This window comes from Nyctereutes procyonoides, unplaced genomic scaffold, assembly GCF_905146905.1.
Source record: "Nyctereutes procyonoides isolate TBG_1078 unplaced genomic scaffold, NYPRO_anot_genome, whole genome shotgun sequence".
Classification (NCBI taxonomy): domain Eukaryota; kingdom Metazoa; phylum Chordata; class Mammalia; order Carnivora; family Canidae; genus Nyctereutes; species Nyctereutes procyonoides.
Genome location: NW_026575126.1, coordinates 23,522,360 through 23,546,798, shown reverse-complemented (window position 1 = coordinate 23,546,798; position 24,439 = coordinate 23,522,360). Strand labels below are relative to the sequence as shown.

The following is a 24,439-nucleotide window of genomic DNA, read 5'->3' as shown; positions in this document are numbered from 1 at the left end:
GCCTATAGGCATCATCATCCCTGTTTTATAGGTAAGAAACCAATCTTAGATTAAATAATCTTCCACTCATATACAATGGTGAGTGGGAGAGTTTGGATTTGATTGCAGGTCTTTTGACTTCATAGTCATTGCTCTTTGCTCTAGATTTTCACATTATCAGAGTCTTTGAGGATTGTAGAAGAATTATTATTTTAAATATATAAATGGCCAAGCCTAAGAAACTTACTATCTTCTTGAAGAAATATTACACCATCTGAAATACTGGCAAACAAAATAAGACAGTATATAAACAAAACTTGGGAAAGAAAATGTCCAGCAGCAGCTCTGTAATCTATTTGCTCTTATTTGGGGAGTGGAAGGATCACTCTTCCTCTGCTCCCACAACCTTTGGCAAGAAAAAAAAAGATCAGTCTGGGGAACCTAGGTGGCTCAGTCAGTTAAGCATCTGTCTTCAGCTCAGGTCATGATCCCAGAGTCTCAGTATTGAGCCCTCACATTTGGCTCCCTGCTCAACAGGGAATTTGCTTCTCTCTGACCCTCCCCCATTCTCATGCACTCTCGCGCTCTCTCTCTCTCTCTCTCTCTCTCTCTCTCAGATAAATAAAATTTTTAAAAAATCAGGCTAATTGCTTGGTGAACATACTAATGACAGATGTCCTGATAAACAGACTTAGGTATTTGTTGCAGGAGAGTCTCATCCATGGAATGCTTTTCAGATAAACCTAGTTTAGGATTGCTTATGGTACCCCTTGGGGAATATTTCATAAGTTATGTAACTATCTATTAAATGGCAGTGTTTCATAACCTCTATGTCCACAATAGGAGCTATATATACTGCCTATATGGCCCCTCATAGATAACCATATTCCAGAGTCAGCCCAATGCCAAAAGGACCCAGGGAATCATTTTGATGGTCCTGAACATCTCCCTAATTTCAGGGCTTCGTGATTACCTGGATCCTTGGGATTATTAGTAAAGTTTAATAGAGGGTACAGTCTAACCCACACGAGTCTGGTTTGACACTCTCAATTCCCTGGGTTATCTCTGTACTAAGTCACAAAAGGGCTAACTGCCATCCTGGGAGCCTCCCCTGGCTTTGTTACTTTGACCTAAGATTTAAAAATAGGTAAATTTTTCAAAGATAGAGGATGTGAATAAGGGAAGAAACGAAAGAACCACTCACAGGTGTATGAGACAGTAAGGGCTCAAAATGGACCCTAATGAATAAGAAGAAATAAGGCTGGAGACATATGGAGCACATTACAGTGAACCTCAAAGTCAGAGAAGTGTCTAAATAGGATGCAGTTTTTAGAAGAAAATAAGGTACAGAAAGTGGATCCCAGGGAAGATTACATCAGTAGCCCTGTGAAGAGAGGACTGAAGAGAGGGTCAATCTGGAAGGACGGAAGTCAGTCAGAAGGCTATGGCACTAACTGAACTGTGGATATCCAGAAGGCCCTCACCTAGGACCATGGACATGGAGTGAAAAGAACAGCTAACGTTACACAGAAAAGACATCAGCAGTCCTCACTAAATGACAAGATAAGTGTAATACAGCACCATAATAAATCCATTGGCAAATATGAGCAACTACCTCCTCCATGGGGTGGAGCTTAATTTCCTTTCTCCCTCACCCCCTTGAGAGTGGGCTCTACTTCATATCTTGCTTTTCAAGAATAGATAAGGAAAAGAAAAAACTTCACAGTGGAGAAACCTGGTAAACACCACTTTAACCATGGGATGCAAGTTCACATCCCCAGTGATGTCACATGGACACCATGTTCCTCCTGACATGATGTGATGAGAAGGGCATTCTAGTGTCAAGAATATGAACTGGACCCAAGTTGAACCCAAGTATAATAAAGCATCACCATCCTTCAAAGAGAGCTTTGTTGTAAAGCTAGGACCACCACTTTCTAACTAGGTTTCTCTCACTTTTCCAAAGCTTGGTTTCCTCATGTGCACAATGGTGATAATAATTAATATCACATATTCTCATTTTTATTCAGTAGCTTTAGGATCTTGGAAAAAACTTCCCAAACTAAAAGTAAACAGCACAAGTTTAAAATAATGAGATTAATAACCTACCGCTGGTTCACAAAAGGGCTGGAAAGTTCTGCAAGCAGGCGAAAATTCCCAATGGATGCCAGGACTCCATACCTCTGGATGATAGACATAAAACACAATGTCAGGGAGGACAAGCTTATCAACATTTCTAAATATTAAAAGAACATTCAATAACTTCTCCATGTAAAATAACATCAATACCAAAACAAACCATGTCTCCTAGCTGATTTTCGTTATGAGAATTTAGAAATGTCACTACAATTCTATAATATTTTTAAAAGACAGCATATTGTACAGTTATGTACACTTATAAAAACAGATTTTAAGCAGTTTCCCATGTTGAACTAATGAATTCTGCAAACAGCCAATGGTAGCAGCATTCTCAAATTACTGTAAAAATAATGACCAAAATAGCATAAATTTCAGAAGTTGAAGAATTTTATAGCAATGAAATACCTACTAGAAACTCATTTTTATATCCATCAATAAAAGTATCTTTAAAATCTCAAAAGTGTACTTAACATCCTCAATAACAATATGTGAGTCTGTGAGTAGATGCATATTTGCCAAGGGTACACACATGCTAAAACTTATTTATCGCACTTGACCTGAAAAATATATTTGTCAATCAGAAGATACTGCAGCTAAAACACACACTTTAAGGACCTTTATGAACTTAGAAACACAATGCCTAGTAGTACATTGTATGAATTTAATAATAGGAAAAGTAGAGCTAATAAACATTAGAAGAACAAAAGTATACATTTCAAAAATATCGTGTAATTAAAAAAATTATTGCTAGGTAAATAGTCATTTCAGTACTTCTAATTCAATCAGAATTATGATCACACACAAAAAGAAATAGTCCTACCTACCCCCAAAACATTAGATACACATGGAACTTCAGAAACCCGATGCCTAAAAGCTATACCATGCTGTCTTCCAAATGGGAATGATGCAAAGCAATAAAAACATGAACTTTTCATTTGAATATTTTCAGTTCTTCTCCATAGAAATTATTTTAGGGATTAAAAATTCAGAGCTTGGGGATCCCTGGGTGGCTCAGCGGTTTGGTGCCTGCCTTTGGCCCAGGGTGCGATCCTGGAGTCCCGGGATCGAGTCCCACGTTGGGGTCCCGGCATGGAGCCTGCTTCTCCCTCTGCCCCCCCCCTCATAAATGAATAAATAAAATCTTTAAAAATAAATAGATAAAAATAAAAATTCAGAGCTAGTTACACAAATTAGCTTTTCCAACACTAATTTAGAACTTTTTATAATCTCAAACTCACTGGCCTTAGTGAAATTGAAATGTGTGATGAGGAGAAAGAGAAGAAGGGCACCTGGGTGGCTCAATGGTTGAGCAACTGCCTTTGGCTCAGGGCATAATCCCAAAAGATCGAGTCCTGCATCAGACTCCCTGCCGGAAGCCTGCTTCTCCCTCTGCCTATGTCTCTGCCTCTCTCTGTGTGTGTCTCATGAATAAATAAATAAAATCTTAAAGAAAAAAAGAAAAAGAAGGAACAGAGGGAACAGGCACAAAGACAGTGGGTGATTATTGTGCACGGGGGTGATCAACTTTATCTAAAGTCAGCTGAGACACAGCCACACCACTCCAAAAACACTGACAACATAGAAATAATCACTCACATGTGTTATTACTTTAACAAAGAATTATAAAGAATCAGTGTTTATCTGAAATTATATATTGTTTTGTACTATTTACTTTTCTGTTACAATAAGAGCTTTTATTTAAAAAGATTAGTTTAATAATGGCAATTAGTAGTAATTAAGAATAGGACTAATTTAACCAGTAAATGTATGAAAACAATATTTTTATGGTTTTTTTTTTAATAGGAGGAGAGAGAAGGAAAGGCGGGGGGGGGGGTAGAGGGAGGGAGGGCGGAGGGAGAGAGAGAGAGAGAATCTTAAACAGGCTTCATGCCCAGGAGCTGATGTGAGTCACACTCTCAGTACCCTGAGATCGTGACCTGAGCAGAGATCAAGAGTCAGATGCTTAACCAACTGAGCCATCCAGGCGCCCCAACGTTTTTATGTTACTTTCTACCCTTTTATTTAACTCTTTTTTTCTGGATATTTAAATTTACTAGGCTATATTATTGTATATTTCTGAGGCTTTGTAAAAGGAGAATGTAAATACAATTGGGACTAATTAAACAGTTGTCTATATTTAATAAAAAATAGTGACAACTTCTTATCCATGACACAGTAGGATATTTTTACTCTGTTTCCTTTTCCAATACTACTACTATGAACTGCCTGCAGCCATTAGGTGAAATTATATATATATATATATATATATATATATATATATATATATATATATATATAAAATACACACACATATACACACACATATTTTGCTTTTATTCCCCAGGAATGAACTACAGTCCAGCATACAATTCACTTTGGTTTCTAACTCTGCTCTTAGAAGTCCACATTACTTATATCGGTCCAACAGGAGGACCTCAACCTAAATATTTTCCTAAGAAAGATGTGAGCATAATATACTTGAGGTTTTACTTACTAGCAACAGCAGGCTTCTTAGAGTTATAAGAATTAAGTCCCTAGCTCTCTTAAAAAGGTCCACCCACTTTATTCCTACAGGCTTGTTTTGCTAGACCAACTGTTTGTTTCCAAGGTCCTTTGCATGTATAAATTCATCATATAGACTACTCATTTCTAAAATAGCCATCCTTTTCAACACTCCAAAGCACACTGGGTGGATTCCAAGTAAGTTAGAGTTCTAGTAAAGAAAATCCTGTTCAGTGTGGCTACTCTTTTCTGGTAACATTTTTTAGTTCAGAAGCAGTCCAATTTCCCCAAAATGAGTCATTTTTCCATTGCAAGAGTGTTCATCACAACCTGCACACCCCATCAAATAACTAAGGTTTGGATTGTTCATCCTTTTCTGGCTGCTTACCGGTCCCCTCAGTAATCACCAAACACTTTTAGAGAAACGGTACATAAATACCCATTTACTTAATGTAATACTTTTCTTCCTTTTCCAATTTATTTCCAAGTTACAGAAGGACATTCTCCTTGCCTCACACTCTAAACATGTGATTTTACAGCTGGCCAACATTTGCTAGCAACAATTGTAGCTATGTTGTAGGCACATGTCTATGGAGATCATCTCCTTATATTTCCATAAAGTCAAAACTTTCATTGTTTTTGCAGGTTTTGAGGAAGCTAAAGGTGACAAAGAACCTTCATTGTGAAAGCCTCAATGTCACAGGTAAGCAAATCACATTCCTTTTTAGCACTGTTCTATGCATGATGTAGAAGACATTTCGCAGGTAGTAACTTTTCATTTTATTTGGTAAGAAGTTGATAGACCAAATGGAATTTGCCAGACTTACATTTGTGCTGTCTGCCAAATATGCAGACAGATTGAGCAAAATCTAATCCATACTTGAACACATCAACAATTTTTGTTTATTTGGATTCTTTATAATCTTTATAGAAATCAAAAATTCAGCTTGGACTCCATTTTTCAAATCAAAGTACCTCAGAGCTAGGGGAACATCTTTTTGTTGCTGTGATTCGGTGCAACACTTGATAGAATGAAGAAAGTATGATCATTAGTAAGATCCAACAGAATCAGCTCTCTATGTTGTAAGAAGCCAACACATCTGTTATCAAAATTTCCCTTTTTTTTTTTTTTTTTCACTGACAGGATGTTTTAGTTGCAACCTCTGAATCAGGAAATGTAACTTTAGTCAGTTTCATAGAGCAATCAAGGGAAAAAATAAAATGTGTACATCCATGTGATATGTCCAAGTTAATTCAGTGCCTGCTATTTTCAACTGAACGTCAATGTCTTTTTGGAAAATGAAAAAAGTACAGATTGAGATGCATTTGCTTCTCTCATTCCAGACTTGTGAGACTCAGTCTCTTCAGGTGCTTTTACATCCCTATCTCTACCAGGCCCAGGTTAATTTGCCAGAGCTGCTATAACAGAATACCACAGGTTGGGTGGCTTAAATAACAGAAGGTTATTGTTTTACAGTTCTGGAGGCTAGAAATCCTAGATCAATGTGCTAGAGATCAAGGTGGATCCATGTTCTTTCTGAAGGTTCTAGGGAAGGCTCTGCTCCAGGCCTCTCTCCTAGCTTCTTGCAGTTCCTTGGCTTCTGGCAGTCCAACTCCAATCTTTAGGCCTTTTCCCTGTGTGCATGTCTGTGTCCAAATTTCCCCGTTTTATAAAGATACCAGTCACATTGGATTAAGGACCCACCTTCTCAACGATGACCTTGTTTTCACTTAACTAATTACATCTGTATTGACCTTATTTCCAAATAAAGTCACATTCAGAGATAGTAGACCTTAGGACCTCAACAAATGAATTTGGGGGCGGGTTACAATTCATTCCATAACAATGCCCAAACTCAAATTCTTTTCCGCACGTTGTGCAGTATGGTCTATCTTGGTTATCCAATTCCCTCATCCATGTGTCTTTCCATACATCTATAATAACATACCACTATATACTAATATATGTAATAATATACATATTTCCATATATAATAACTATAACCTTCTTTATTGGTGATGCTTAGAGCATTCTGGTGTTGGTATCATAACTATTCTCATTCTGGTTATCCAAACTTCCAATAGACAAAGATAATTGTTAATGCTCATGATTACAACATACCTCAGTTCCATCATTCAGCATAATGTGACAATGAATGATCCATTATTGTGAATTGCAAATCATGGTTGCCATGATTTTTTTGCATCACAGAAAAAGATTTCACAGGATGTAAGACTTTCAGTGCTAAAATGGTAAAACCAAAATGGACTTGTGCAGGCCACTCCTATCTTTGTTTTATTATGAATTTTATTATAATAAATCTCAAATGTCAGGTGAACTTTTTCATTTTAATAATCAGAATCATCTTCCCAGCAATGAGAAAGAGACATGAATAAAGAGTAAATGTCTTGGGATGCCTGGGTGGCTCAGCAGTTGAGCATCGGCCTTCAGCCCAGGGCGTGATCCTGGAGTCCTGGGATGGAGTCCCATATCAGGCTCCCTGCTTGGAGCCTGCTTCTCTTTCTGCCTGTGTCTCTGCCTCTCTCTGTGTGTGTGTCTCTCATGAATAAATAAGTACAATCATTAAAAAAAAAAAAAGAGTAAATATCTGACCTAACTCATGCCGCACAAAGAAGCACTTTGAAGATAATAGGAAACAAATTGCCTTGCATATGCCAAGTTCCTTGATGTTTTGTGGATTTATTTTTTAGTTTTGGTGATTTGTTTGAAGTTTAGGTAAGTGTTTCCAAAGGAAGTAGTTGGAATATTTCAGTTAAGAAAAGGTCAGGAAAATAAGTAATTGTGTTTAGTTGGAGACCATCCCAGTAAAATTAAAAAGCTAAAATGTCCTGCTTTCCTCTACTACATACTTAAATTCTGCAGTGAGCAGAGCAAGGGAGAAGAGCTTTGAAAATAGTGCACAGGTAGAACATAATTTTTGGGGAGGCGAAAAAAGCAAGGAAAATAGTTACTTTAGGGAGATTCTTACTTGAAGCACACATATGAAAATCTTAGAAATATTTTTTATTAGGAGAAATCCTCTATTATAATAAATTTATGTGTGTAATAAACATTTACTCTTATTTTTTAATATTTTTTAAAAGATTTTATTTATTTATTCATGAGAGATGAGAGAGAGAGAGAGAGACAGCGACACAAGCTGAGGGAGAAGCAGGTTCCATGCAGGGAGCCCGACGTGGGACTTGATCCTGAGACTCCAGGATCACGCCCTGGGATGAAGGCAGCACTAAAACACTGAGCTACCAGGGCTGCCCTACTCTTATTTTTAAAGTTAATTCTCTCATTTATAACATTGCCTTTCTCTTTTCAGGTAAAGGCAGCTCTTATTCCAATCTATTTTTCTAACAATCTTATTCTTTTGTTTAATTGTTTTAAATCTATGGTATTCTAGGTAACTATATCCAATGTTTAGAGAGTATGACAGACCAAACTACTATAAAATATGAATTAATATGTTCCTAGGGTCAGCCAAAGCCATGCTAAATTCCTTACTGTATCTTTCAAGTAAATCATTTTTCCAAAGATGAGATCCAATACTGAAAAATTTTTAATTTTTGTGATTTCTAAAATATTTGCAAGCAGATACGCCAAAGTCATGCAAAATATTGAAATAATATTCCAGCAATAGTCTTACTTTCAGAATTTTAAATATTTCTCTCTACTGAACTTTAAAAATACAAAAAAAAACCATGTACTGACTTTTTTTAGAGTCTAGAAAATTATTTCTTTTAACTCCTTTCAAATTGGTATAAAATTAAAAGTAATATTAACCAAAATATCAAATTAACATCAGATAAAACCTGACTTTATAATAGTCTTTAAATATTAAAAATGACTAGCAAAAATTATAAATTTTGTATGTTACTTTCATCTAAATTTAGACAAAATGCAGTATCTCCACACTTTGAAAAGACTTTCTCTTGATTTATGAAAAATTGGGCATAGCATCCTAGCTGTTCTTCTAATTTCTCTCCCCTCTTCCCAAAGAAAAGGGTTAGTTCTCTCATTTCTAACCCAGTGGTTCTCAAAGTGTGATCACTAGCCTAGAAGCATCAGCATTACCTGGGTATTTGCTAGATATGCATATTCTTGGGCCCATGACAGATCTCCTGAATCAGAAACCCTGGGGGTCAGATAAGCAATCTAGTTTTAACAGACCCTCTACATGATTTCAATATTCAATAAAGGTACACAACCATTGCCCTAGCTTACAGATGACCTAGGAATCTCTAAGCCCTTGGGGAAACTATCTCCCTACTTCTCTGACATTGTAATTAGTGAAGATTTACAAATCCCCCATCAGATCCCACCAGCATTATGAAGGTAGACTAGCTGTATCCCTCTAGAAATTTTTCCCCGACTCCTTAATATCCATCAGGGTTAAGTGTCTCAACAGATCTCTCTGCTTGTCAGAGTACTTAACTCCCTGCAAATATCTGTATTCTTTGTCTCATTCTTTCTATCCATAAAGCCTAGTGCAGTGCTTGGCCTATATTTTCTGAGTTGAACCTCACCTGCCTCCTCAGTGTGAAACAAGCAGAATCACCTCCAAAACCAGAATCCTAAGAGTCCTACAAACCTATTTCTGAGTGGGTAAGCACTCTAATGAGAATATTAGTATTCCATTCTAAAAGAAAAGGAGAAAAATATCCAGATGTTAATTTTGTAAAGAGATCAGTAGAAAAGAGTTAGAGGTCATCATAAATGTATATGATAAAAAGAAAAGTCTGATATTTAATCTCCAAAAATTTATACATTTAGATTAGTGAAGCAAGACAGAAAAAAGTGGGTAGGCAAGTAAAAGAGATAGGGAATATCACCTTACTTCTATCAGATTGGCTAGTGTCAAAGCTAAAAAAAAAAAAGTAAGTGTTTGCAAGGATATGAAGAAAAGGGAACCTTCATACACTGTTGGTGGGAATGTAAACAGACATAGCCACTATGGAAAACAATATGGATGTCCTCAAAAAATTAAAAATAGACTACCATATGATCCTGCAATTCTACTTCTTGGTATTTACCAAAAAAAAAAAAAAAAAAATAAGAACACCAATACAGAGAGATATGTGCACCCCTATGTAGCATTATTAACAGCCAAGATATGGAAGCAACCTAAGTGCTCTCTGATAAATGAATGGGTAAAGAAGATATGGTATGTACACACAATGGAATATTAGTCATTAAAAAAAGAATGAAATCTTGCCATATATGAGAACATGGATGGACTTGACCTAGAGAGTTTTATGCCATGTTAAAGAAGTCAGTCAGAGAAAGACAAATACCATATGATTTCACTTATATATGGAATCTAAAAAAACCAAAACAAATGAACAAGCAAAACGGAATAGAAAGACTCACAGATACAAAGAACAAACTAAACTAATGGTTGCTAATGGAAAAGTCTGTTGGTGAGGGACAGGGCAGGTAGCCAAATGGGTGAAGGAAGTTAAGATGTACAAACTTCCAGTTATAAAATAAGTCATAAAGATATAATGTACAGCAAGGGTAGTATAGTTAATAATATTGTAAAAACTTGGTTTGGTGATGGATAGTACTACACTTAATGTGTAGATCATTTGGTAATACATAAAAATATAAAATCATGATGATGTAAGCCTGAAACTAATAGGATATCATATGTCAACTATACTTTAATTAAAAAAAATAGAGGTAAGAGAATTTGAGACCTGCATAACAGCTATGGACCGGAAGGAAACTCGCTAGAAGAGGGCATCAATGAGCCCTTTATTAACTGCATAACCTTATGGTTATTAACTGAATTTCTCTAACCCCATTTCCAGATTTCTACAAATATGATGAATACTTTTTAACAGAGCTACTGTTAGGAGTGCGTGACGGCTGCTGCACTATCCTCATCATCCCTGTTTTATGGAATAGTGGAATGATAGATGGAAGTGTCTAAGAATGCTACTTGATTATCACCACTGTATCCCAATGCTGATGGCAGAATTTCCATATTTCTTGGCTGGCTGACTGTCAGAATCTTTCAAAACCTTATTCTCTTTGGAAAATTCATTATGATAATTAAACAGTTAAGTCTGGGAAGACGGGAGACTTAGTATAGTGATCACAAGCCCATGGCATGGAGGCCAGGCTTTGAACCCTCTCTGTCATGGGTGACCTTGGGTGAAGCTGATCTAAATTTCAGTTTCTCCATTTGTAAAATGGGCATAATACCACCTTTATGACAGAACTGATGCAAGAATAAGATGAAATGTGTACCAATGGCAACCAAGAGAAATATGAAAACAGAAAAGGCACTCCAAAAGTGAAAAAAAAAATCTGTAGTTTAAAGGTAAAACTGAACCTCATAATTTTTCACACCATGATTATGAAGACGATTAATTAAGCTTAAGGACGAGTCCTAAAAGGGCCTTTTCCTTCCTGTCTATGTATTAGTCTTTGGCTCACTGATACTTGGGTGATTTCATGGGATGAATGGCCCAACTGGAAATGATGAGGAAGAGGTAATAATAACACATCACCGTCATGATTAGTGAGGAGTGAATGTGGGCTCACTATTCTATTTCAGTATAAAACATAAATTATGTCAACACATCACTCCTCAAAAATAGCTAATGTTACTAATTGTTGCAGAAAAAAATCCAATTTGAAAAGGAAAATAAATACTTCTTAGGGTGAACTGCTTTATTTACAGAATAGCTTATGCCAAACTTTCTACCTTACAAGGATACTTCACCCAACCCAAACTTCACTCTGTTCATGACAACTTTATGTTCATCACCATCAGGATGTGGTGGCCTCCTTTTACCCACAGATTTTGTAATCCCATCTACCAAATCTCTTTCAATTTGCCCTTCAGCCTGGACAACTCCAGGTTAAGAAGTATAGCATCTCCAAAAGCTGCCTACTCCACCTTGGAATTGCTATTCAAAAGTTCCAGAACGGGGGATCCTTGGGTGGCTCAGGGGTTTGGCACCTGCCTTTGGCCTAGGGAGCAATCCTGGAGTCCCGGGATAGAGTCCTGCGTCGGGCTCCTGGCATGGAGCCTGCTTCTCCCTCTGCCTGTGTCTCTGCCTCTCTCTCTCTCTCTCTCTCTCTCTCTCCTCCTCCTCCTCCCTCCCCCCCCATCATGAATAAATAAGTAAAATCTTTAAAAAAAAAAAAGTTCCAGAACTACACTGCACCCTCTATGACCTCTACCTGCCAGTCCCTACTTCTGATCTTGCTAATCCAAAAATCTCCTTCACATGATAATTCTTCAAATATTTAAAGATAGCACATGTCTATCTTCTTTCCAGGTACCATTTCCAACTTGCTAAAAAAAAATTCTGGTCTACCCTTTTCACAAGGTTCCTGAGCCTTATTAACTGCCCATCTTCAGAAAGTAAAAAGAAAACAAACAACAAAAACTAACCAATCTCTTGGTGAAGCATTTACACACAATAATCTCTACACATTAACCAGTTAAGTCACACATGCACATACATCTTTTTGAAGGCATGGGGTAACCTTTCCAAAGAGAATTTTAGCAGAACATGTCAATATACTTAAAAATGTACATGTCACTTGCCCAAGATTTCCACTCTACAGAATTATTCTTTGAAGATAACTGTGTATCGCACAAATATGGCATAAATATGAAAAAATATAAGGATGTTCAATCTATACATAATCAAGAAACTCTGAACAGACACACAACAATAGGGAATTGGTTAAAGATGATTATATATCTACATGCCACCAAAAGAGATAACAATCTGACCAGATGGCCTGAGAATAAAAACATTTTTGGAACTTAAAAAAGACTTAGAGAATTTACCTCCTTCATGCTCTTCCTTAGGAAATCATTTGAGGTTATGCTACAGCACAACAAGTGAGTGAACCAAGAAAGACAGACACAGGATCCAGGAAACAGTGACCCCACACCAGGAAAGTCATGGCAGGAAGCCCAGGACACTGGGAAGCAGACCTAGAGAGCAAGCTGTTCAGACTGGAGTGGCAAATGGAGGGCTCCAAGGGCTGGGAAAAGACAATTGCAGACATGGGATGCAATCCTTGAGAATATGAGAGAAGTCAAATGTTAAATGATAAAGGCAAATGTTGCAAGAAGAAAGGGAGGCACCAGAAACTCTAAGCAAAAATTAGATAGGAAATGTAATCTTGCTTGTGCAGAGAACTATTTTAATATAATCATCATAAACACATTATTCATTTTCTGTGTAGGATAAACTGGATATAAAGGAAAACTTAATATGATTATGGAATAAAAGGTAAATAGTTTAATATCTTGGCGATACAAAAGTCCAAGTACAAATGACAGAAACTGAGGAGTGAAGTAGGGGTTAGAGACACAGAAGGAAGAACTGAAGTGCTAGTATGTTCACCTTAAAAAGTGTATCAAGAGGTGCTATGGAACCAGAAATAAGAATTTTCAGAGGAACTGAGACAGAAACTATAACTCCTTTAACAACACTGAAATAGAGGCATGAGCATTAAACTTTTATCTATCACAGCATGAAGATAATAAACATTCTCTCACATTGACCAAGACTGGGTGATAGTCTCCGAGGATGGCCACCACCAATTCCTTCTCTCTTTGTTTGTGCACAATGATCCTCACAGGAAGAGGTGCAGTCTAATTTTCCTTCCCCTGAATCTAGGCTGCCCTCGGAAGCTCACTTGACCACCAGAATGCATTGGAAGTAACATTATGGGTCTTCTAAAGCAAGGTCATGAGAAGCCTTGCAGTTTCTTCCTGAGAAGCCCAAGGTACACGGAAGGGCCACATATGTGCGCTGTAGGCAACAACATGCTGAGGTCCCAGCAGACAGCAGCAATTCACGAGAAGGGGCTACTGGAATGAACCCCCTTTGACCCAGTTGAGCCTTTAGAGGACTGCAGTCCCAACTGCTACCTAATAGCACCCACAGGAGAGACCCCATACAAGAACTGCCCTGCTTTCTTCTTTTTTTTTTCCTAACATCATTAAGAACTCATTGAGTCGATGGGTTTCAATGGCCACAGTAGTTTTTGTAATTGATGATCAAAATGCCACATTTTTCAGCCAACAGGACTACCTTCATGTTGGTTCCTGTGTCCTTTTGACACAGCCCCATTAGTCTTGATGGACTGCTTTCTGATACAAGATTACCAGTTATTTTGTTGTATGCAAACTTCAATATGTAAAACAAATTTTACATTTTAGTTTTGATCTCATTTTTGTAATAGTCATACACAGAATGCTATTTTTGACTTATGCATGCGTACATAGGAAAAAAGCAGAAATACATTCCTATATGTAAATGGTAATTAAATAGATATAAGTAGTTATGTCTGGGTTGTGGGATTGGGGCATTTTTCTTTTTGCTTGTCAATGTTTTCTAATCTTCAAGTAAAAATGAATGACCTGGCTAATTAATTTTTTTAATGGCCTCTGCTTATGCATTATTTTTCATAGCTTTTTAATTTACAATGTTGCTATAAGGGGCTTAACCACTGTTTTCCAAATGTATACTCCTGTGGTTCTCTTTCTACCCTTCTGAAGTTCCCCTTTGTCTCTTATAGAGGATTATCCATCCTCCTTCTGGTCCCTGACCGCGACCTTGATCACACTGCCTCCACAAGACAAACCTTACTTCTAATGGCATATGGGCCCCTTTCCCCTGGAACAGCTATGTTATTGCCACAAACTTCATAGCATCTAAGTTACCTTTCTGCCCAGTGTCTCCCATTTCCTTCCATGGTATCACACTCCTCTAGTGCTCTGGGTCATTTTGCCCTTTTCATTTTCTGAAATCCAAATTAGTCACCATGATCTATTGATTACAAAATAGCTTTTAGGTTTTTCTTCTTCATTAATATGACCACCACGATAACCACCAAAATTAAATTCTTCATAATCTATCACTTATACTACTCTGATAACCTCCTACAACATATCCTCCCCCATGCAGTATTTTTTTCTATATATTATTATCAGCTTTACCTTTCTACTATGCCAATTGTATCAAGTTATTTTTTGGCTAGAAGTCCTACAGCAATTCTGGGGGGAAAAAAACAAGGCTGGTAAGTTGGAATGTTCACTCTATCAGGTGACCCCATCTTACTCATCCAAATGTACAACCACTACCAGTCCCCCATGGATCCTATGCCCTTACTACAGCCCCTGAAGATTGGACCTCTTCTCCTCAGTGATTTTCATCATGTCTTCTGACCGAGGAAGCCTTCCACACTTTTTTGCTGCCAATTTAAACATATTTTTTTTTGAGATTGAGTTTAAGTCCCATCTATCTCAAAAGCTTTCTTAGAAATTTTTAAAAAGCATAAATATATATAGGAAAATCTAGGCACAACTTATATTCACTTCAAGAATATATATCAAGTATTGTCAACTGTTATCTCTGAAGAATCAGACCTAGAAGACATTATACTAAGCATTATATTTCAACAAACTCAGAATTTTGTTTATAAATATCCATATGTAGACAAAAATATTAATAGAAATTAACACATTCATCTTTTCATTCCCTAAATTGCTAAAGCATTACTGATTTATCAGCAGCTGATGTATTGGTTGAATTTTTTGATAACTTCCAATGTTTAAATCTTTGCTACCTAGCAGAATTCCACAAGTTCTATCATATCCTTATCCCCTACCCCCAGAGCTCCTTAGTTCAAAACCACACAGGGGTATAGAACTATGCTTCAGTAATCTTGCTTCTGTATTTTCTGCTCCTGTACCTCATGACTGGCCACCTGATTAATCCAATGCACCTATGATAGCATTAAGTGTGGCATGTACTTCCAGGGGCATAGGTAACTATTAGATAAGCCTTAGGTTATGTGTAATTCTTCATTACCTTATCCCCAGCTGTCCTACTCAAGAAAACCAACCGAAATACAAATGGGATAGATGTTATTAATGGGAGAGGTTTAAGTCTACTCTAATATTTTTAGATACATGAATTATACATTCTGACACTTTATTGTTAGTGAATTATGACAAAACTCACAACTCACTTCTGGCCAATAACGGGTTTCTGACTCTACCATTTATCTACAGTACAACTCACACTTGCCTTGGCCTCTACATGACTCCCTGAGGGAAAACAAGACAGGATTTGTCTGATCCCTTCTGGAGCTTAAAAGAAAATTCTCCCTTTAGCCACTGATTATGAAAATCTGGATTTTTCTCACCATGGGAAATTTCATTTTCTTCAGCTGAAAGTGGCTAGGGTTACAGCTTTAGTAGATAAGAGAGAAGGATAACTAAAATTATTATGCATCTACTCCTGTTAGCATGGTCTTAAATACTGTGCCACTATCAATGGCCTGGAGTGGGATGGACACCCTATCTCACCACTAGGGCTAGAGAGAAATTCTGGGCATCTCAAACTGGACACTTGTATAAAAATGTGACTGTGTTCGGCGTGGCAATAATGAGGTGCTTTTTCATAGGTTATTACACTGACCTGGAGCCTTAACACATTTCCATGGAAACTCTTTTCAGAGTACCATCAATCTTAAGATGAGATTTTGGAACAAAATCCATCCTATATTTAATAATTATTTGCTGAACTGTAATCATTCAAGGCTTTTGGTTATTTATTTACAAGACAATCAAAGGTCTAAGCTAACACACAGAACTGGATTGCCAAATGAGACTCATGTGAAACTGATCTTATCTAATATTAAGCTTTACTAAATGTTCCAAAGATAGAAGCAGCCAAATAATTCAGAGGACACAGAGAGAGGTGGGGGACGTCAAAGGCAGCTAGCAAGCCAGGTCCTCCCTGTGTTGAACAGGAAGCTCTGGTCCCTAAGAAATGAAAACTCTACTAAGTGACATTCACAAAGTTCCCCATACAGCAGTGAGAGTTTCACTTGTAAAACAGCTCTTTCCATACCCCCAGAAAGTTGTACGGCCAATATGATGTTCTCCAAGGCAGGCCTCACAGCAACTCCATTCACATTACCATGTCATCTTTGGCCAGGGCCATCTTAAAGGCATTTCAGAGTTAAGGTCTCTTCCTCTTAACATAGGTCAGAACTCTGTTTACCCAAAGGTCCTGCTGACAAGATCAGACTAGAGTCATCTGCCCTCCTTTCTTCCCCTCCCTTTCTTCCAAGAAGCAAATGGATTTGTAGGCCAGCTGCTTTCACCCCTTCCTGCAGTTACTTAAGAACTTGGTGACATAATTTAGCTTACTCTTACTTGCCCATTGCCTAATTTCTCAGTATTAGAACCAAATCAAATCATTTTAACAAAACTGTTGAATCACAGAATTTCAGAATTAGAATAAAACTTCAAAGATACTTTAGCGTAAACTCCTACCCAAAGTTTTTACTTGCTATATCTATTTTTATATCTAGCTGATTTAAGATATCTTATGGTAGAACTATTTTTAAAAGGTCACTGTTATAATCATCTATTCATTGAGTGTCTCTTCTGTAAAACAGAAGTCTGACCTACTTCTCTTTCACTGTCCTCAAAGGTCCCAGTTCCAATACCTGAATTAATCCAGAATAAATCTACTCTTCTTCCACTTAATAGTCCTCTCACATTCCCAAAGACATTTCCAAATCATCATGTCCTACAATTTATCTTTGTAGGCTCACCTCTCTGGGTCCTTCAATTGTCACAGGACATAGTTTCCTAATCTAATCTCCACTCCGTTATTCTGGCAGCCCCGCCCCCACCCCAGGCATATGCAAGGTCACGGACATCAGATAATGAGCTTGGGTGTGGTCTAACCAGGAAATCTGTGATTTTTGTTTGAATTGGATACTCTGCCTCCCTTAATAAGAGTCTAAATTTGAAAGCAGAATTCTTTTTGAGATGTGACATGCTTTTGGTACAACTGAAGTTGTGGTCATTTACCACCTCTGGGTCATTCCTCCCTTCTTATACATTGCCACACCTAAATGCAAACCTAACATTTATCACTATTAGGTTCCACCTATTTGTTTCAGCCTATTGCTCCAGCCTGAAACTTTTTAAGAATGTAATATATTATCCAGCATATTATTAGTTCTCCTTCCTCGCCTTCAGTCATTTGATAGGCTTGTTAAAAAAAAAAAAAAAAAACTTTCTTTATTGTGGTAAAATATATGTAAAAGTTACCCTTTTAACCACTCTTAAGTGTTTAAGTCTCCAAAACTTTTCATATCCCCAAACTGAAACTCTCACCCATTCAACAATAACTTTACCCCTTCCACCCAGCCCCTGGTAACTTTTCTTTTCTGTGTCCATGGATTTGACTATTCCAACGCATCATATAAGGAGAATCATATGATAGGACTGTTTTTTAAAAAAAATCTAAGACAAATATTGACTAGGGTAGACATGGCAAGCCTCTCAGGTGACATCTATTTTACTGTCACACAGAAGTCCAACGTATGAATTGTTTCATTTCCTGGTATTGAAAGGAAATAGGCTTCAAAAACCAAGCCAGGTTAGAAAGGGAAAGGGAGACAGTTCTGCTAAAATAATCCAACTATGCAAATCTGAGGGGATTCTCTGCTCTCATAAGAAAGCATGAAGAAGCAACCACAGGGCCAGGAAGGAAGAGCTAGCCTTGAACTCCACCTAAACCCAAACAAAGGGCGGTCTTAAGGAGATTTGTTATGTTCATGAAATAGGGGGAAATGGTCACATCAAATATTAAAGTTTTAATATTTTAATAAAAATTAAATTCCAAAATCCAAACTCATATATTATATGTGTGTAGGTCTATACATATTTGCACACACATAGAACATAGTTTTTTAAGTAGCCACTTAACATTTTTACCACGACTAATCCCTCCATTAGTAGTAAGAGTTATAAACTAACTGTAAAACTGTGGTTGCCTATAGATTTGAATAACTATACAAATACTAACAAAAATCTAAATCATACAGACCTTACTACTGAATCTTGCTTTAGCAAGCTATATTGGATGGCTGTTTTATTACTTACCTCATCAACAAAAGTATTCAGTTTTTGAAAGTTTATTATCTTTTGAAATGTTGCTCTAACAGCTATGATAGTTACCTAAAATTTTTAAGGCTCTCCTAACAGGAGAAAAGGAGGAAATACATTATTTATGTCTAACTGAGAACAGGCAACACTATTCAAGTCATCTTAAAATATTTTAACAGTTTAACACTGTTAATGATAAACTGTTAGTCAGTCATGGCATTTGTTTCATGGCACTGTTGTGGCAATTCTTTAGACTAAACCGGAAACCAGTATTTTTCTAATTCTTGTCTCCTGATGTAAATTACAACTTTTTATTATATCTGACATAACAAGTCTTTCATTTTTCAATACCACTTCATACATACTTGCTTGCAAAAATGTTTTTAAAATGTGGACACTGGAGTATAACACTAAACAAAAAAACAAATTCTCACCCTCAGGGTATCACACTGCACCTAATTCCCTTACATAAATTCACTGAGAATCTTGGAAACCAAATTCTCTTCCTAAATTGCAGCTGCGTGGTTTAATGATTAGGTTCCAAGGTAGAAGGTAGTGTAATAATTCAGAGGAATTGGGGAAAGTATGTATAGCAGTGCTTTTCTTTTCAAATTTACAAGTTTTCCAAGAGTATTCTAACTTTTATTTAAAAGTTGTGGTTTGATAGGGGGAATGAGGTGATTCACAAGAAACACAGAAGAAAATGAAAGCTACCAAGAGTATCCTGACTGAGTGAGGGAAAAGTAAATACTAAGAAAAAATCTGTAGGATTATCACCTTCTTATATAGAGAGAAGATTTCTTAAGCTCTACATTACTCCACCAGAGAATTTTCAAACTCCATTAAATATACTGAGAGAGATACAAAAAAAAAATCAAGATGTTATATAACCTATTTAATAACCTATATTTAAAAGGATCTTACTTTTCAACTATTCAGTAGAGCATACATTTAAAACCTACAGATAACTCATCTCTATTTTTCATTTTAAGTTTTATTTAGTTACAATCAGACAGTCTTTTGGGGTGTCTGGTTGGCTCAATCGGAAAAGCATGTGACTCTTGATTTCAGGGTTGTAAATAAGTTCAAGTGGAGAGAGAACTTAAATAAACTTTAAAAAAAAGAAAATTTTTGAAGAAAAGAAGTTACTACAAATAGCTTAATTAGTTGTATGCATATCAAGTCAAAGTGCTTTCCAAACCCCAATTATCAACATATAAGTGAGGAAATTCATAAAAGTTTATGTTAAATAATAATAGTAGTTGTTACTATTATTATTTTGTTAGCCTTACTTAAATTGCACAAAGTGACCTGGGATTCACTGCTTGGAACAAAAATTTTTCTAGAGTTGAACTGGAAATGTAGAATCCATAAATGACAAAGGATCACTAACTACATCTATAAGCATTTATTATTTTCTAGGTTTTTTTTTTGTTTCCCTCTAAATAGTTTCACTTAGATAATTATAATTAGATAAATTTACCTCATATCATTTATTTCATACAACAGGACATAGGAAGAAACCAAAAAAGCAATCATCTCTAGAAAATACAGCAGTTAATTTTTTTATCAACTAAATAAAGTTAATTTCTTTCAAAAAAATCCAGTATGCACCTTGATTTTTTTCTATAAAAGCATAAAAGTCCAAAGAGAAAACAGTATTTATCCCACATATAACACTCAATCTGCCAATCCATGCACAGCCAGCCCTTTGGCAAGCCTGTAATTCAAGGGCTGAGAGAGAACGGCAGCTCATCATATTCACATTTACAAGTTCACATTAAGTGACCTGTTATCTTTCATCAACTTATATTCTTTTCACAGCACAATGGTTATTTGTGACGCATGTTCAGAGAACATACTTCTATACTGCAGTATGATACTAAACTTACATGGGCACCCACACATTCTTCCCAGATTTAATCAGTATTTTGTTAGTCAGCTTTCATGTTTTTTAAGCAAGTGTTTAGGAAACAAGTGCTTGTACACCAAATATTTAAGAACTGTAAAAGGTAAAAATCTATATTTTATAACTACTTATAATCTATTAAAATCTAAAAAGAAGACAAACAGTAGGAAATGCCACTAAAAATAGCCTATTGGTTCAGAAAAATAAAGGATATCTTTTGGATATACATAAAGCACTTGTTTATAGCATTAAAACCAGCATAGTTTTTAAGACATTTATGTTAATGATTTAGATTTATGACTTCAAATGGGTGATATAGTCATGGAAGGCCAATAATATAAGGACTTTAGTAAAACCAAATAAGAAAAAGTCAGTGGTTATATTTAAGTTTTAAAAAGTAGAAAACATGGAGTTGGTATACCATAACTATTACATAAAATTTAGATTATCCTAGGGGCATCTCGGTGGCTTAGTTAGTAAAGTGGCTGACTCTTGATTTTAGCTCAGGTCATGATCTCGGGGTTATGAGACTGAGCCCCAGGTCGGGCTCCACACTCAGTGTGGAGCCTACTTAAGATTCTCCCCCTCTCTCTGGCCCTGCTTGCTCCTGCTCTCTCTCTTGTGCCCATGCATACACATGTGCTTGCACATTCTCTTTCTAAAAAAAATAAAATTTATGTTATTCTATTTTACATGTATCTGTTATTTCCAAATATCTATTTGGGGCTTGTTGGCATATCTAGGTTTAAAAATAATTGATTATGGAGAAACCTAACAAACATACAAGGGATATAAACTTGCTAATTTACAAAGGTATAATGCAGGAAAATAATTTTAGATATAAAACAATATGCATTACTGCCTGAAACATTCTGTTGAGTAGTACCCTCTATTAGTTCAGTCTTAGAACTCTGATGAAGTATCTGTGCAAGACTCTCCCAAATGCTCCAGTCTACTTCAATGTAATTACATATATACATGTAATTGTACAATAATTAAACAGAAAAGAATTATAGTAACTGGTTATATAAGAATCTATTCCTAACTCTGGCTGTTAGTCATAAACGCATCTAGAAAGACAGGCAGATATCAAAAGCTACGAAATCCTAAATGGTTTAAGTGAAAATTTAAGAAACTAGGGTCATCTGCCTTAAATTTTATAAATCCAAACAGACATACTAATACAAGCACACAAGTAATTATTTTTGTTAATAAAAAGATGACATATCACAAGGGTGATCCCTGAATGCATCTGGAGTTGGTCTTTATAAACTGAAAATTGTATGCTTTAATGTCTGTTCACCTTTAAGTCATCATTCCCAATCTTGTCTACTTGTCAGACTACTGTAAATTCTGGCACTCACCAGTACATAGTAGTATGCATACAGCGCTGCACAATGGTGAATTATAAAATATTTGTCACCAATCACTTTCCAATACAAAATGAGAATCAACAAATCTGAAAAAAGGAAAAATAAGTGAGATATTACATAGGAAGAAAGCTGTTTTGTTTTTCAAGTGTATTTAACTTTCTTCCTTAAGGAGAAGACTACTTCACTAGTCTAATTACCCATGTTATTGTAAGGTATCGCTTCCACACAACTGTTTCCCCAACTCTACTGTGACTACCCCCAGATGAAGACCAAGTCAGGGAATCTAGCACAGTGCTGACCACACAGGTAATATATTTGTTGAAAGTATAAATGAATAACTTGTTTCCAGGGTTACATAAAACAGAAATGTTATTGAAAAAGATAATTTTTAAATAAGCTTAAATTACTGATGTTTGCTACTATAACAATTCAGACAGATAAGATGGCTGCAGAAAAGGTACAAAATGACAACTCATTTATGACACAAATTCAACAAACAATATTTAAAAATTAACAAAGGATGTAATTAAATATTCATTCAAAATAGAAAAAAAAAAACTAAACCAATTCAAAAGATATACAAAGAGGTCAAGGCATCAATTTCTCTTTAAAAGATCCTAAATCTAAGCACCATGATTCAGAAAATAGTTTCCCTTAACAAAACAGAATGTTTAATGAAACAAAAACTTCTCAAAATGTTAACACAACTATTTTCTTTCCCAAATGGTTAAATGTGAAATTTAGACATGGAAGCAAATGGCTATCATGGATGGAAACCAGGGGAGGATTCAGCATTTATGGGGTTGGAGCTAATATATAATATTGGAATCTTCTTTTATACACTAAAAAAAAAAAAAAGAAAATTACTGATACAAAACTAGATGTCAATATTTATTTTAAGAAAAAGTAATCAGATTACAAATTTTAAAGAGAAAGCAAATAGTACAAATATGAAAATCAAGAAAAGATAACAGTACTAGAACTGACTGCATGACAGACCTGCAAAGATACATTTTCCACTACATATTTTGGCTGTACACTCTTTGGTCACCAATTTCTATGATAATGACCTTGTCACATTTTCCACAGACAGAATAAAAAGAATTCACTTTCATTCAGCTTGGTTTAGAAAAGCTGGTTTCAGTTCATAATTCTTATTTTTAAATGCTTCAGATTATGATCTTATTTGAGGAAAACTTTATCAAGTTTCTTTTATACAAGACCTTCTGGGGGAACCTGGTTAGCTTAGTGGTTGAGCGTCTGCCTTTGGCTTTGGTCGTGATCCTGGGGTCCTGGGATTGAGTCCTGCAGCAGGCTCCCCGTTTTTCCCTCTGCTCGTGTCTCTGCCTCTCTCTGTGTGTCTCTCATGAGTAAATAAATAAAATATTAAAAAAAAAAAAAGACTTTCTGGGTGACTACTCTCTGAATGGACAACACTCATTAAGCAGGGCATGGGATGTACTATAAATGTTGTGTCATCCTTGTCAATGACGGTATTTTTTGCTAAACAAACATTCTCACTTAGTTTCCCCTCTGTCTCTTGTTTAAAAGGTTATTCCAATCCCATCCCACAAGAGGAGAAATATGACAGAGGGAAACATGGAGCAGAAAGAGTCCATGATCTTAATGGATTATGACTAAAATAGTTTTCCTTTGTGAAGTTTCCCCAGACAATACAAAACCACAAGCATAGGAACGCATTTCAAGTGTCCTTGCAAGTGAAAAAGACCTTCATGCTTAAACTTCATTTGCTTCCACCCATTCCACCTGAGAGACCCTTTAGGCCAAAAATGGACCATTGCTAGTAAAAAAAAATATATCTTGGCCTGAGACCCCACTCATAGCTCTATCTTCAAAGAGAACCAGAGAGCCAACAAGAAAAATGTTTCATGTTCTACCATCACAGCAGATATTTTTTCCCTCTATATGGGTCCCACAAGCAGCTTCTCAAATAAATAAACCAAAAGCACAGACTATGTATTCTTTGCAAAATCCCATGAGTAGTTTATTTTTTTTAATTTTTTTTTCTTTTTTTGGTATATATTTTTATTGGAGTTCGATCTGCCAAAATATAGTATAACACCCAGTGCTCATCCCATCAAGTGCCCCCCTCAGTGCCCATCACCCAGTCACCCCAACCCCCTGCCCACCTCCCCTTATTCATATCCCAGAGTTAGGAGTCTTTCATGCTTTGTCACCCTCTCTGATTTTTCCCATTCATTTTCTCTCTTTTCCCTTTTAATCCCTTTCAGTATTTTTTATATTCCATGAGTAGTTTAAAAAGAAATAGTGACCAACATATCACATACCAGAAATGAGGTAGCCTGTAGCAATAGAGATATTCACTTTCACAAGCGATGAATCACCCCTATAAATATTTAAAAAAAAAAAAAAGAGTTTCCTTTTTTTAGCACATGGGTTATAGATGACAGCTACATTTTTTTAAATTGAGAAATAGAATTAAAATGCTTCCTATAGATTCTTGAATGGTAAATTGTCATTTGTACCAGGCCCTATGTTAGCTATAATATACTTCTAACTACACAAATAATCATAATTTCTTATAT

At 36.1% G+C, this 24,439-nt stretch overlaps 1 protein-coding gene and 1 long non-coding RNA gene across 6 annotated transcripts in view; one reads left to right on the top strand and one right to left on the bottom strand.

Moving 5' to 3' along the window:
- LOC129520298 (uncharacterized) overlaps positions 1 to 5,323 on the top strand; it is a 30,028-nt gene extending 24,705 nt beyond the window's left edge. Inside the window, exon 3 of the long non-coding RNA XR_008666551.1 lies at positions 5,266 to 5,323. This is a non-coding gene — a long non-coding RNA (uncharacterized LOC129520298). The remainder of the gene's footprint in view (positions 1 to 5,265) is intronic.
- Positions 1 to 24,439, bottom strand: part of TLCD4 (TLC domain containing 4) — a 103,222-nt gene that overhangs the window by 17,989 nt on the left and 60,794 nt on the right. For all 5 annotated transcript variants that reach the window (XM_055341404.1, XM_055341407.1, XM_055341405.1 and 2 more), the window contains 3 exons: positions 24,182 to 24,240; positions 21,864 to 21,958; positions 2,089 to 2,162 (listed from right to left, as the gene is read on the bottom strand). In XM_055341404.1, coding sequence (XP_055197379.1) covers positions 2,089 to 2,162; positions 21,864 to 21,958; positions 24,182 to 24,240 — 228 coding nt within the window. The remainder of the gene's footprint in view (positions 1 to 2,088; positions 2,163 to 21,863; positions 21,959 to 24,181; positions 24,241 to 24,439) is intronic.